Raw genomic sequence first — 12,949 nt, 5'->3', positions numbered from 1 at the left:
ATTCATGTAAATAAGAACATTTGTTAATGTCCAATTCTGCAATTTTCAGCCTCATTGCCAATAACTGGGCTCATTCATATACAGTAGGCCAATAATTCATATTAGTGGCACTACACTTTTTCCGTATGCTACTGTACTGTTATACTTTTAGAAACACTACTACACAGCACTATATAACAATACACAACAACATGCTTAGCTTACCTGGCTAGGTACTGTCCAGAGGAGGGCAACTCATGTTTGTTAGGTTTGTCAAAGCAGTTGACCATGTTCTGGATAAGTGCCAGATCCGGTCTCACCATTGTGGCAGCATAGACAGCCCTGCCAATCAGCTGTAGGGTATCCCTTATGTAGAAGTTTAGTGGTTTGCGATTCACCTCCCCATAAGCCAGAAGACCAAGGGGAGAGCCAATGGAGTGTAGAGACTCCAGACTAAGTGGGTATCCCATGATCCACTGCACTGGTGGCAACGCAAAGCTAAGCTGGTGTGCGCTCCGCAGCACGGTGGCCGTACATTGCGGGTCAGCGCTAAAGAGAACCATGGAGGACGCTGGAGCAGAAGGAGTCCTGCTAAGGAGCTGAGAGAGAAGCTCCATCACCTTTTCTTCTTTTAATCGTGTCTTTCCTTCCTCTGTAGTTGTTGTTTCTAATTTGGAGAGGTTGAGGGTCTCCCAAAGATGCCAGTGGGCTCCATCCAATCCCAGATGACCCAGTCGTTCCAACTCTTTCGGCATGCCCGCGTCGCCACCTTCCGGACAAAGAGTGGCAGCCCCGCCCTGCCAGCCCCCCTTCAGCAGCACCGCTAACAGCAGCTCCGCAAGTCCAGAGGGGGGCGTGCGTGTCATCATCTGCAGGTGAAACCGGTTCTGAACCCAGAGAAGACAAACACAGTTAGGTCTCATTCCTGACTCATCAAAACAAAAATAAACCCAACCACAGAATAATGACATCCTCAGGCTGCAAATGCTTATTGGATTCCTTAATGACTATAATTTTGAATAAGTAAGAGGAAAATCCGGGCAGGGTGTTACATCTCCTGTGACTTGCATCTCCCCAAGCTGCCTCATGGGCAAATAGAAAAATATTTCACATGCTGAACTCATTTTGACTTCATACTCAAGAATACTGAAAACAATACTTCTTTTATGCAAGCACTGCAATAATGGAGATTAATGGAACATTGAAATCATTTGAATGAAAAATACACCAGAAAACAGGCTGACAGCTCTCGCGGAAACAACCGGCTTCAAAACCGGTCACGATTTACTAGTACGAGAAACAAAATGAGATGCCTCTGGAATAGCTCCTGGTCATCACTTGGTTGTTTTTGATGGGTACTGACAGGGGGGCGTGCATGAATGTGCCGTAAGAAAAAAGATGGGACGTTCGCCTGTTCTGAGGGAACGAGGAAGTGTTTGAACCTGGTGGGAGACTGTGAGCAAACAGCAGGGGCCACAGACCTGCAGAGTCCCTACGCAAAGTTAAAACCTGTGTGACTGGAATAACATTACTGCCAGGGTAGCAGCTCCGACACGTGTCCCTGTGACTTTCCCCATCACTCACCGGCGCACAACCTTCTTCAAATGCATGCGGCGAACGATAAAAATACAGTGTGGTTTTGTTTCAATTTGCCATTAAAGTTCTGCTCGACTGAAACAAAAGAATTGGAAAATGGTTTAAAAAATAGAAACAGACAAAGGGTTGTGTTGTGCTCGTATGGGAGCTCTGATAAGAATTTTGAGTACAGGATTGGACTTATCTTTCATTTCCAAGGTATATCCACACATTGCCATATGAAAGACAAGCAGACAAACAAACAAACACCTTATACGTGAATGCTCAATCGATCCAAAAACACCTGCTCATCCAAACAATACATGCACCCAGTAGGAACATTTCACGTCCAAATGGATCCACTAGCTGACACGGTCAGAGCAGCATGAATGGTTTGATTTGCTGTCTGCTAGCGAAGCCCTGCGGGTTCTGCTAAACACATCCATTTCCACTTTCCTCAGTTTGCAGGTAATTTCCAGAACCTGTGTTGGTGTCCGGAGCAATAAATGCATTATTTTTAATTGACAGCTCATAAATGCTTGGACTACTCCAGGGTAACATTTCATCAATACTGTGCAAACTTGCCCATACAGTAGGTTTCCCATCAAATTATTGTGCGCGTGTAAAAACAGAGCGAGCTGGGTCCATCTGTCACTCTTCCATTGCACCAGGTGCATAAGCAAACCATAATAGAGCTGCGAAATTGGAAATTACTTAGTCTATCTTTCTAAACCAGACTGCTAAGCCCTTGTAGAAACCCAATGTGATATCTGCTCCGATGGCTGATGAGCTTGTAAGGCAACTTATTCATAACTAATCTTAGAATAATGGTTCAGTTCATTTCCTTTGCATTTAATTATTCACGTAATGAAAACAGAGCGCTGATTCAGCTTTGTTATTACTACGCCGTAATCAACTTTGATATAATCTTTACACCTCCATAATGCTGTGCCAAAGTGCTTTAATGCTGTGACGAAAACTGCTTATCTAGTAGATGACATAAAATTCTGACTCGGAATATTTCGAGCAGAAAAATGCGGTGGTTGAGAGAAATGTGAGGGAAAGGTACATCAATACAGTTTCCTCTCCATTAAGAATGACAGTAACCCAATTAAGACAAACCCCCTGTGGGAATCAGGCAAGATTTACGAACACATCTGAATAATTTCGAAGCGTTTATGCGGTCTTGCAAAAACCAAACGTCTAATTACAGAATGAAACCGAGGCTCTCTTTGGGGGACTGAGGGAAATCTGAAAAGGACGGTGTGGGGATAAAGAAGTGATTTGTGCAGTTTAGCATTATACATATGGATGATTTGGGGTATTGTGATTTGAAGAGCGATTCATGTGTGTAGGCTATTATGTAAATTAGGCTAGAAAAAAACCGAGCGGTTTGTATGAGAGATGAACGGTATAGTTGGCTTGAAAGTGATGCCTTAATACATGCCTGGTCTGCCACGTATATTGAGTGGTGTCTCTTTTGTATTCAGTTAACCACGTCATTATATATAAGCTTGTCTGACAAACGTGTAACATTCAGTGTCTAAAGCTGTACCAGAGGCTGGCTTTAGCATCTGATAAGTGAAGAGATGGCAGCTCTTTAATCTCTATATTACCATCAACGTCTGTGGACTGCTTATGATAACTGATGTACTAGAATAATTAAAAACAAGGGAAAAGTGCTTGTTGTAATGCACTGTAAGACACTTTGGATAAAGCCTGGGCCAAATTTATAAAATGTTAATGTAAAAACATACTAGTAATGTACACCTACTACAGTGGACAGATCTTTAAAAACCATAGCATAAGGGTGTAATGTTAACTTATACCATCACCCATCCTCTTAAAGGGGACATATCATGAAAATCTGACTTTTTCCATGTTTAAGTGCTAGAATTGGGTCCCCCGTGCATATATCAACCTAGAAAATATGAAAAAGATCAACCCAGTAACTTAGTTTTGGTAAACCATTCTCTGCAAGCATGTAAAAATATCTCACCACGGCATTGCCATTAAAGGCAAAGATCAGCTCATTTGCATTTTAAAGGACACACCCAAAGCTGGCACATTTTTGCTCACACCTACAAAGTTGCAATTTTAACATGCTATAATAAATTATCTATATGGTATTTTGAGCTAAAACTTCACATATGTACTCTGGGGACACCAAAGATTTATTTTACATTTTAAAGAAGTCCTTTAAAAATTAAGATTTACGATGCTATTGAAGAACCATTTAAGGCTATTTGGTTCTACAAAGACCCTCTTACATCCGGATGACCTTTCTTTTTACAAAAGATCCTTTGTAATGGAAAAATGTAAGAAAAAAATGGTCTTTAGAAGAACCTTTGTCTGAAAGATTCTTTAGGGAACTAAAATGGTTTTCATTAGATGATTTAAGTCGGAGTTTTCAAACTGTGGGTTGGGAGTCAAGACCCACTTGTGTGTCCAACCCGTTCTCACCAAGATGCTTACAAATGACACGCAGTGTGATTATCGTGCAATAGATACGCCAAATTCCGATTTTGCGTGCATATGATACACCAGTCCTTCCCATTCACTTATATGGCGAATCGTTTCGTGACGTTTTATTTATTGTTTTCTCATTTGTTTTCTGTTTTTTAAACCATTTTCGCTTGGGTTTAGGGTTAGATTTCACATTTGTTTAAGCAGGTTATTTAATATACAGGTTTCTCTAAGTTTTTGTCTATATTTAAGCCATGGTCGCTTGGAGTTGGGGTTAGAGTTGGGGTTTGGGTTAGGATGTCATTTTTATATAACAAAAAGTTGTTCTAACCCTAAACCCAAGCGAAAATGGTAAAAAAACAGAAAACAAATGAGAAAACAATAAATAAAACGTCACGAAACGATTCGCCATATAAGTGAATGGGAAGGACTGGCGTATCATATGCACGCAAAATCGGAATTTGGCGTATCTATTGACCGATAATCACACTGCGTGTCATTTGTACACTTTTTGGTGAGAATGGGTTGGTGTGTCGCATACACTGTTAAAAAAATGCAGCATGAAGTTAAAACAACTTGCTTTTGCAAGTCAATTCAATGTACTTTTTTAAGTTTTGACCTGTGAATAGTTGATATAACTTATAAAAACTTAGTTGAAGCTGTTTAACTTATTTTTTTAAGTTAAGGTAGCATAAAATATATGTTGATTTGACAAAAAGAGTGAATTTTTTACAGTGTAGTGGGATAAGATGGGTCACATAAAGTCGCTTGGCTGTCGCATTAAAAAGCATAAATGATAATGTATAGGTAGCAGGTTATTACCACAGAAATAAGGACACGATTAAGGCTGTGCAAAAATATCGATACAGCTAACTATCGTGATACTTTCCCCCACGATAGTGTATCGATATTTCAATCCCTACTATCGATATTTTAAACAATGTATAACTCCCTCTGTGTGCATCAAACGACCTCCTCCGCCGCTGCTGTAGTTGTCGCTGTCCAGTTGTCTGTTGTATACGGCCAATGTCTCTATTTTTTTTTTACATTTTTGATAAAAAAAGAAAAAGCATTGCAATGTATAGCAACGTGCAACGTATTGTATCGTATCATGATACATTGTATCTTGACACACGTATCGTATCGTGAGGCCCTTGCCAATACCCAGCTCTAGACACGATACGAAGCAGAGGGTCTTATTGAATGGGATTATTTCATGATACCTTTGCTGCCTGTACATTATCCTGCTTATTACATGGATATTTACCTCATAATTAGGTAAAAAACATTAAATATTGATTTACCAATATTTTATTTGTTTATTTTTAACGAGTGCAGACCTTCCGTAAGGAAAACCTGGTTGCTTTCTGTGTTTAAATAAGATGTTCAGATGTCACAAACACACTATTTGGTTCATTAATTTGTAAATATAATGTCATATATGTTATTGTAAGACATTTTGGGTAATATCAAACAGTACCTGTCAAAATATTTGCAGCATCCGGGTTACGGTGTGTCATTAGTTTCAGGTTATCTCGGAATAACAAACCTTGAAATGTCGCGACTGGCCAATCAGAATCAAGCATTTTAGAGTGCCGTGTAATAAGATAATATATACCATAAGGTATTTTGATATCGCAATTAAACCTATTAATCAAAACACACCAAATGCTTGTGTATTTGGCGATAGTAAGGCTGTGTTTGAACATGACATGTAACTTTAATATTTCAAGCATCTCAAAAAATGAAATAATCTGAGAGGTTTTCTACTCAGCTCATAATTTATTAAAGAATGTTGTTTTATGCATTCCTAAAAATATTGTAAGTTATTATTTAAAAATGGCACATTTGTTGCTTCCCTATAAATTGCTTTACAGCCCTTTATTACTACTTTGGACAGATGTGTCATTTCAAAATATATCATTTTGTAAAAAAACCCGAAACAAGATAAGAACTGATTATAATCTTACTTGGATGGAAAATGAAACACTTTAAACATTTTTCCTACCACGATTTAATAATTCATGCATCAGAGGGTTAATAATTTCTTTTGCGCCGAGATCAGAAAAGTGAAAATGATTTTTGACAAAAGCTACGACTACACTGAAATTTCCTTATCTTAACTTTGCATATGTTGCACAGGAATCAGATCTTTGGTGTAATGATGAAACAGGAAATTGAAGCTATGAAACTTAAAGCTCAGCACTTTTAGAAACTCCAGTTTGATTACTTTGCACCAAACTGCGATTGTTTTTCCTTTCCAAGGACGAAAAGTCAGGGTATTTCTTGTTACTGTGCTTGTTACCTTTTTGCGTATGTCACTATATCACTGTCATTTGTGTACTGCTGTGCCCAGTTTGTGTCCACAGTATAATAACATTCCTGCGTTATTAAATGGTAGCTGTCTATACTCTGACTTGTTATTACTCTTGATAACATTTCCAAATCTTGTTTGCTTTACAGTGACCCTAATGCAACGGCACAAAAAATGTCCCATTCTGTGAGTGAAAGGAGTGCTCATAAATTCATAACACCGTGGGACAGAAAACAGCACCGTAATGAGGTGTCTGGGGCTTTGAAACAAAAATAATTTTTTTACACTTCACATAGGAATTGGAATGATCTCCTACATTAGGCCTTGTGAGTCATGCAGCACGATACAATCCCACCGGGCGATAAAGTAATATTGAAAATGAAACCCATTTGGGATATGTGAGTTTATGGATAAGGTGATTTACCATGGCCCTGTCCAAATTTACCATCACTGCATCTTAAACATATTCTGTCCTGGTGATGCTGTAAACAAACTGTTAAACAAGCAAACATGGAGCTTAATCAGATCTTTGGACATTTGTTTGCTTTATTATTAAGAATATTGCTAAAGTTTCATCTATTACGTTTTCATGAAATAGAACCTGCTTACAAAAGCAGGAAACAAAAGGCTGCACTTCTGGACATTATACAGTAAAAACACTATTTCAAATATTCATAACAAGTGAACTTTACAACGTCTTATGAATATTCATGTGCAGTGGCTTTTTAAAAGAAGTTACAGTACACAAATTCAGGAATAATCCTTGTGGACCTGTGAAGTTTAATGCTGTACTCAAGGTAACTGCTATGCATCTGTCTTATGTTTTGTCTTAGGAACATAGTAGATCATCCCTTTTTCGTTAGGATAAAAAATGGTACATATTAGGATTTATTTAAAAGGTACTTTGCCAGTGTTAACTCCATTGCATTGAGTCAAATAAAAATTGGGTTAATTTAACCCAATGGCTGGGCTTGTCCTTGGGTTGAAAATCACCCAGCATTTTTAGATTATAATGAAAAAAGTTTAGAAAATGATTATATTGTAATTTTTTGTTCTTATCTTGAAAATGTTGAAGATAAAAGTTACCTAACAGAAAGTAGGTCATCGATAACAATTTACAACCTATTATCCTTATGAATAACGAAACGCCTTCAGAAGAGTTATCAAAATAATTATCTAAAGACAAAATAGATGTGTAATTAAAATCTAATTATACGTTCCTGCTGCACACCCAAACATTGGCAACTTAATTGACTTTTGTTATGTCAGTCGATAAGGGAAGGTTAATATGAACTTTTCTACAAGTTTGAATGCTATTAGTGGCTTGACTGCCAGATGAGACCTCAGTTGGAAATGAAGACAGATTAAATGCTTTTCCACTGGCCTGTGACGTCAAACAGTGAGCTAAAAAGGAACATTAAAACAGCTAATGGCTGTTTCTCAATTTCAAGACGCAAAGAACGGACTTGCGTTCTCGCAGAGATTGGTCTTGCCAAGCGACCTTGGAAGAACGAACTCAGAAGGTCGCGAGAACACAGAACGCACTGGTGAGAATTGAGACCTGACCTCGCCAGATTTCAGCACGCAAGTGTGTACTTGATGCATCATCGATATTAAGAACGCATCCGGGTATTTGTATGCGTCCTCTGTACTTGTGTTCTTGAGAATTGAATGGTTAATGATGACGTAGTAGAGCGAGAACACAAGGACGCAAGATCGCTGAAGAACGCGCTCAAACTGATTTTGGCAAGTGACAGATGTCCTCAGGGCAACATATTGTGTTGACCCAAGGACAAAATTTTTGTAAATAAAACCTAAACCCACCCCAAACCCCAACCCTAACCATAACCAAACCCTAAAATCAGAAGGACATGATAAGTGAACAACAATGGTCTAGAAACAGCTAATCCTGGTTGTAAGCTTAAACTTAAAAAAAAACTTATTTCTGAAATCTTATTGGTTGATTAAAATGTTGTCCCAGGGTCAACAAAATGTTGCCCTGAGGACATCAACCACTTGGCAAAATCAGGAGAGCCGAAGAACGCATATTGAGAAACAGCCAATATGTTGGATAATTTCCCAAAAATCTAAATTCTGTTACCAGTCCGTCATACTCAAGTGGTTGCAAACCTGTATATTTTTATTTGTTCTGCTAAACACAAAGGATGATATTTTAAGTAATGTTTTTAACCAAACTGTTTGGAGCACCATTAACTTCTATAGTATTTTTCCTACCATGGAAGTCAATGATGCTCCAAAACTGCTTGATTATAAACATTACTCAAAATATCTTTGTGTTCAATAGAAATGCATAAAGGTTTGGAACAACTTAAGGGTAAATTATGAAAAAAATTACTTTTTGGGTACTACCCATGTATGTCTCCCCAAAGGAATATCATCTATAAGGATCAATCTGTTCAAACTTACATTTTCCCCTGAATCCAGTTCTTGTACATGTAGAAGTAGGGTTAAAAATATCCTTTTTTAATGTAAATAAATGTTAAGAGCCGCGTTCTTCTTAATCACAAAGTTTCACTGCATTTTCCTCAACGAGCAGCTGCCATCGGCACTCATGCTAAAATTGAAATCCTCTCAATGTGTGGCGTGGCATGTGCCGCCTGCTCTGCTCGGCCTCATCTACACACTTCATATGCAAATCTGCTTTAGAATGTTGACTGATAGCATTTAAAATGTGCAAAGGACATCACGAGCAGAGTAATCTTCTCAAATGTTATGCAAAAATGACTTCACTGAAATATGTTATCAGATTCAAAGACAGGCCGGAAAAACGTTCAGAGGTCGGCCCGCTTCATGGTGGTTTAGAGAAAGGAGAGTAATATATGATGCATGACACATCATTTCTTCCAGAATTAATGACAGGCAGATGATTAATTATATATTAATATTTAAAAAATGTTTAATTAACTTGAGGGTAAATTTATCATTTCAGTAACCCTATGCAGCCTAACCAGAGACATAATGCTACATGTTAGTTGCTGATGTGATTATTAAATCAGACTGAAGGTATTCTTGCAGCTCAGTTGGTAGTTCAGTGCGTTAGCAGGTTATGGGTTCGATTCTCAAGAAAAACACATACTGACTGATTAAAAATGTATAGCTTGAATGCACTCTTTGGACAAAATACATATATTTACATCAATTACTTCATTATTTTATTTTCTGTACACTCTAAAAAAACAAACGGTGCTATATAGCACCAAAACAATTGCTTTGGATCGTAACGATAGAAGAACCATTTTAGTGCCATATAGCACCGGTGAAGAACCAGTGAAGCACCAGTGAAGCACCAGTGAAGCACCAGTGAAGCACCAGTGTAGAACCATATAGGGGCCATATAGCACCACATATGGTTCTACATAGCACTATATGGTTCTACACAGGTGCTTCACTGGTGCTTCACTGGTTCTTCACCGGTGCTATATGGCACTAAAAATGGTTCTTCTATCGTTACGATCCAAAGCAACTGTTTTGGTGCTATATAGCACCGTTTGTTTTTTAGAGTGTACATTTCAAATAGATATGCATCAGTTTAAAGGAATAGTTCTTCCAGAAATACAAACATTCTGTATTTTTTTTCATGTTTATGTTGACTTTCTACCACATAAGAAAAAACAAAATGTTAAAGACTGGCAACCCCATTTACTTTAATTGCATCTTGTTCAATACAATGAAAGTGAATAGCAATCGAGGCTGTCACTGATCCAGCTCTAGCTGACTACTGTATGGTAGGGTTGGTGGGCAGATGTCCTGGGTAGCTATTTGATGGGCGGAGGGCTGTTGCACAGAGGATTCAGAATACACACACTCAGCCCCGCCGCTCCCATAACGCGCATCACGCGCTGTGCGTAGGGCATCACGTGCTGAGGGGGCACCAAAAATACTGAAAAAAATTATAATGCTGAAATTATTTCATTAGCCTATAGAAATATTATTAGGCACTTTTATCCATGTATATGTTACAAAAAGGGGGGACGAGATAATTTAATTGCTCTAGTCTAGAAAGTATGCCCCCCAGCCTTTGATTGTCCGTGCCGGTTGATCGCGCGGGCGCCTGACGAAGTTTGACAGAGGCCGTTTCTCAATCCGAAGGCTGCAGCCTGCAGAGGTCGCATTTACAGGCTGCATACGTCATCAAAACTTTCTTATTTCGTTATATTGACAATTTTAAAGTTAACTATTATTCTTAGTTAATCGTAAATTGTTGTAATATGCTTATGACTTGCTAATGTAATGTTCAGTTAACTGAAATAAACCAGGCTTGATGACGTATGCAGCCTGCATATGCGACCTCGCGCAGGCTGCATCCTTCGGATTGAGAAACGGCCAGTCAGAAGGCAACTTTTGGAAATGTCCCCGAAAAGACAGCATCACTTGCAGGTAAGTCCATCATGTTTAATCATTCCCTCCTAAATAAGGGAAATCCGCATTGACTGCAGCTGCTGCTAATCGTAATGCGCCTCGAACTTGCTGTGCTGATATTAATGTTTAGCAAACATGTTGTTATAATTTATAATATAACTTCAGTGCAAGCTAAATTGAGAAACATTACTGTAAAACATTACATACGGTATGCACATGCATTTTACAAATAACTGACGCAGCTTAGTAGACTTTCTTACTATTGAGCAGTGTTTTATTTTGTGGTTTATTTTGACCTGACGGTGGTTAATACTTTCTCAGTAAAAGTTAACATTAGCAGTCAGTGCACATGTTAGGCTAACAATTCATGACTCTTAAATATATATAAATATAAAACGTCATGATATGAAGCAAACATTACTTTGACACTTAGTTATCTGAATCTTTGTTTTATTTAAGAATATTGAGTATTCTTGTTTACTTGATGTTTATTTAATGTAATTTATTTAAAGTGACATTGTACTTGGAAAAAACATGTCTGGATGATTTTGATAATTTAAGTTTGGTAATTTTTTCTGTTTTGCTATTCTATAAAAGTTTGCACTTTCTAGTGTGTGTTGACTAAAGCTGTGAAGATTTCACTTTCTGCTATTAGGTTATATGTTTGGCAATAAAAAATTGAACTGGCAAAACAAACGTTTTTTTCTCAGGGTCGGGGTGGGGGGCATTATAAAAGAATTATGCTTAGGGCACCAAAATGGCTAGCAGCGGCACTGCACACACTTACTATGCCAGCCCATCCCTGTTAGTCTTTTACATTTTGCATAATACATCATTTTGTGTTCCATATTAAAAGTAAAGTAATTTATGTTTGGAAATAAAGCTAATGATGACAGAACAATTTCTGGGTGAACTATCCTTTAAAATTTGGAGAATTGGGAGAATTCAGCACTGTATCATTTATTGTTTCTTCATGTCTGTATTGAATAAGCATCGTACAATAGCCACATATTAGAGAAACTGAGCTTTGTAGGTTTACAACAGCTACTTTTAAGCTCCTTTTCCAGTTCCTCAGTTCGAAAAGATCAACAGCACCTCACTGTTGTCCTCATTGAAATTCCCCAAATCCAGAGACTACTGGTCTGTGCTTTGCAGATAATGATGATTTCATGCTTGGATCAATCTTCCTTTTTCAAGTTTTGCTTGACATTTACATGGTCCCTGCTCAAAAAGAATAACATTTTGGAATCGATGTGTGAACGCAGCAGGCCCTAGTCCTCCCAGGAGGATGGGATGCCAGAAACACAGACTGCTGGTGGGCTGAAATATATCAGACCGAGTCAAGATGAAGGCCTGTGGTTGGTGGCTGTAGGCAAAGTACACACACAGTCCCAGAACAGGGCATGCGAGATGTGAATGTGGAGTTGGTCTGTAATCCAACAAGATAACAGCTTTTTGGGATGCTGTCACCAGGCCAAGGAAATATCATATGAATGTAAGAAAGAAGGGAGATGGTTTTTAGGATGATATTATTCATTTTTTATTTAAGTAAATTACAGTGCATTTAAGCTTTATACATATACAGTATTTTAGGAGTTTGTGGGTTCCCTACACTGTCAGGAAAAATTGTCAAAAAAATGCTATCATTGGGGCGGTACCCTTTCAAAAAGTACTTTTTTGCACCTTAAAAGGTACACACAGTATTGGTACAAACGAATACAATATCTGTACATAAATGGTACATATTAAGACTTTTATAAATAGTACTGCCCCACTGACAGCTTGGGACCATATTTGGACCATTTTTTCTGACAGGAAAGAATAAAACCCACAACCTTTGCACTGCTAACACAATGCTTTACTGACTGAGCTACAAGAGTTACAGTACAGGAACACATCAGTCATCATTTAGTTATTCATCTCAATCCAGAATATAAACTTAAAGGGGACATATCATGAAAATCTGACTTTTTCCATGATTAAGTGCTATAATTGGGTTTTTATCAACCTAGAAATTGTGAAAAAGATCAACCCAGTAACTTAGTTTTGGTAAACCATTCTTTGCAAGCATGTAAAAAATAGGTCATTGAAATTTGGCTCCCCTTGTGATGTCAGAAGGGGTTAATACCGCCCATTAATCTGCACTATCCAATCACGGCACTGCCATTCATTTGCATTTTAACCTGATCCGAATCCGCTGTACCGCCGGCGGCACACTGCATGTGTTTTGGTTGA

At 38.1% G+C, this 12,949-nt stretch overlaps 1 protein-coding gene across 1 annotated transcript in view; it reads right to left on the bottom strand.

The window, feature by feature from the left end:
• Positions 1-12,949, bottom strand: part of grin3ba (glutamate receptor, ionotropic, N-methyl-D-aspartate 3Ba) — a 70,725-nt gene that overhangs the window by 45,685 nt on the left and 12,091 nt on the right. Inside the window, exon 2 of the mRNA XM_065276351.2 lies at positions 205-866. Coding sequence (XP_065132423.1) covers positions 205-866 — 662 coding nt within the window. The remainder of the gene's footprint in view (positions 1-204; positions 867-12,949) is intronic.

This window comes from Paramisgurnus dabryanus, chromosome 6 (genome assembly GCF_030506205.2).
Source record: "Paramisgurnus dabryanus chromosome 6, PD_genome_1.1, whole genome shotgun sequence".
NCBI classification, from domain to species: domain Eukaryota; kingdom Metazoa; phylum Chordata; class Actinopteri; order Cypriniformes; family Cobitidae; genus Paramisgurnus; species Paramisgurnus dabryanus.
Note: the sequence above shows the minus strand (reverse complement) of the source record. Positions and strands in the feature narration are given on the sequence as shown.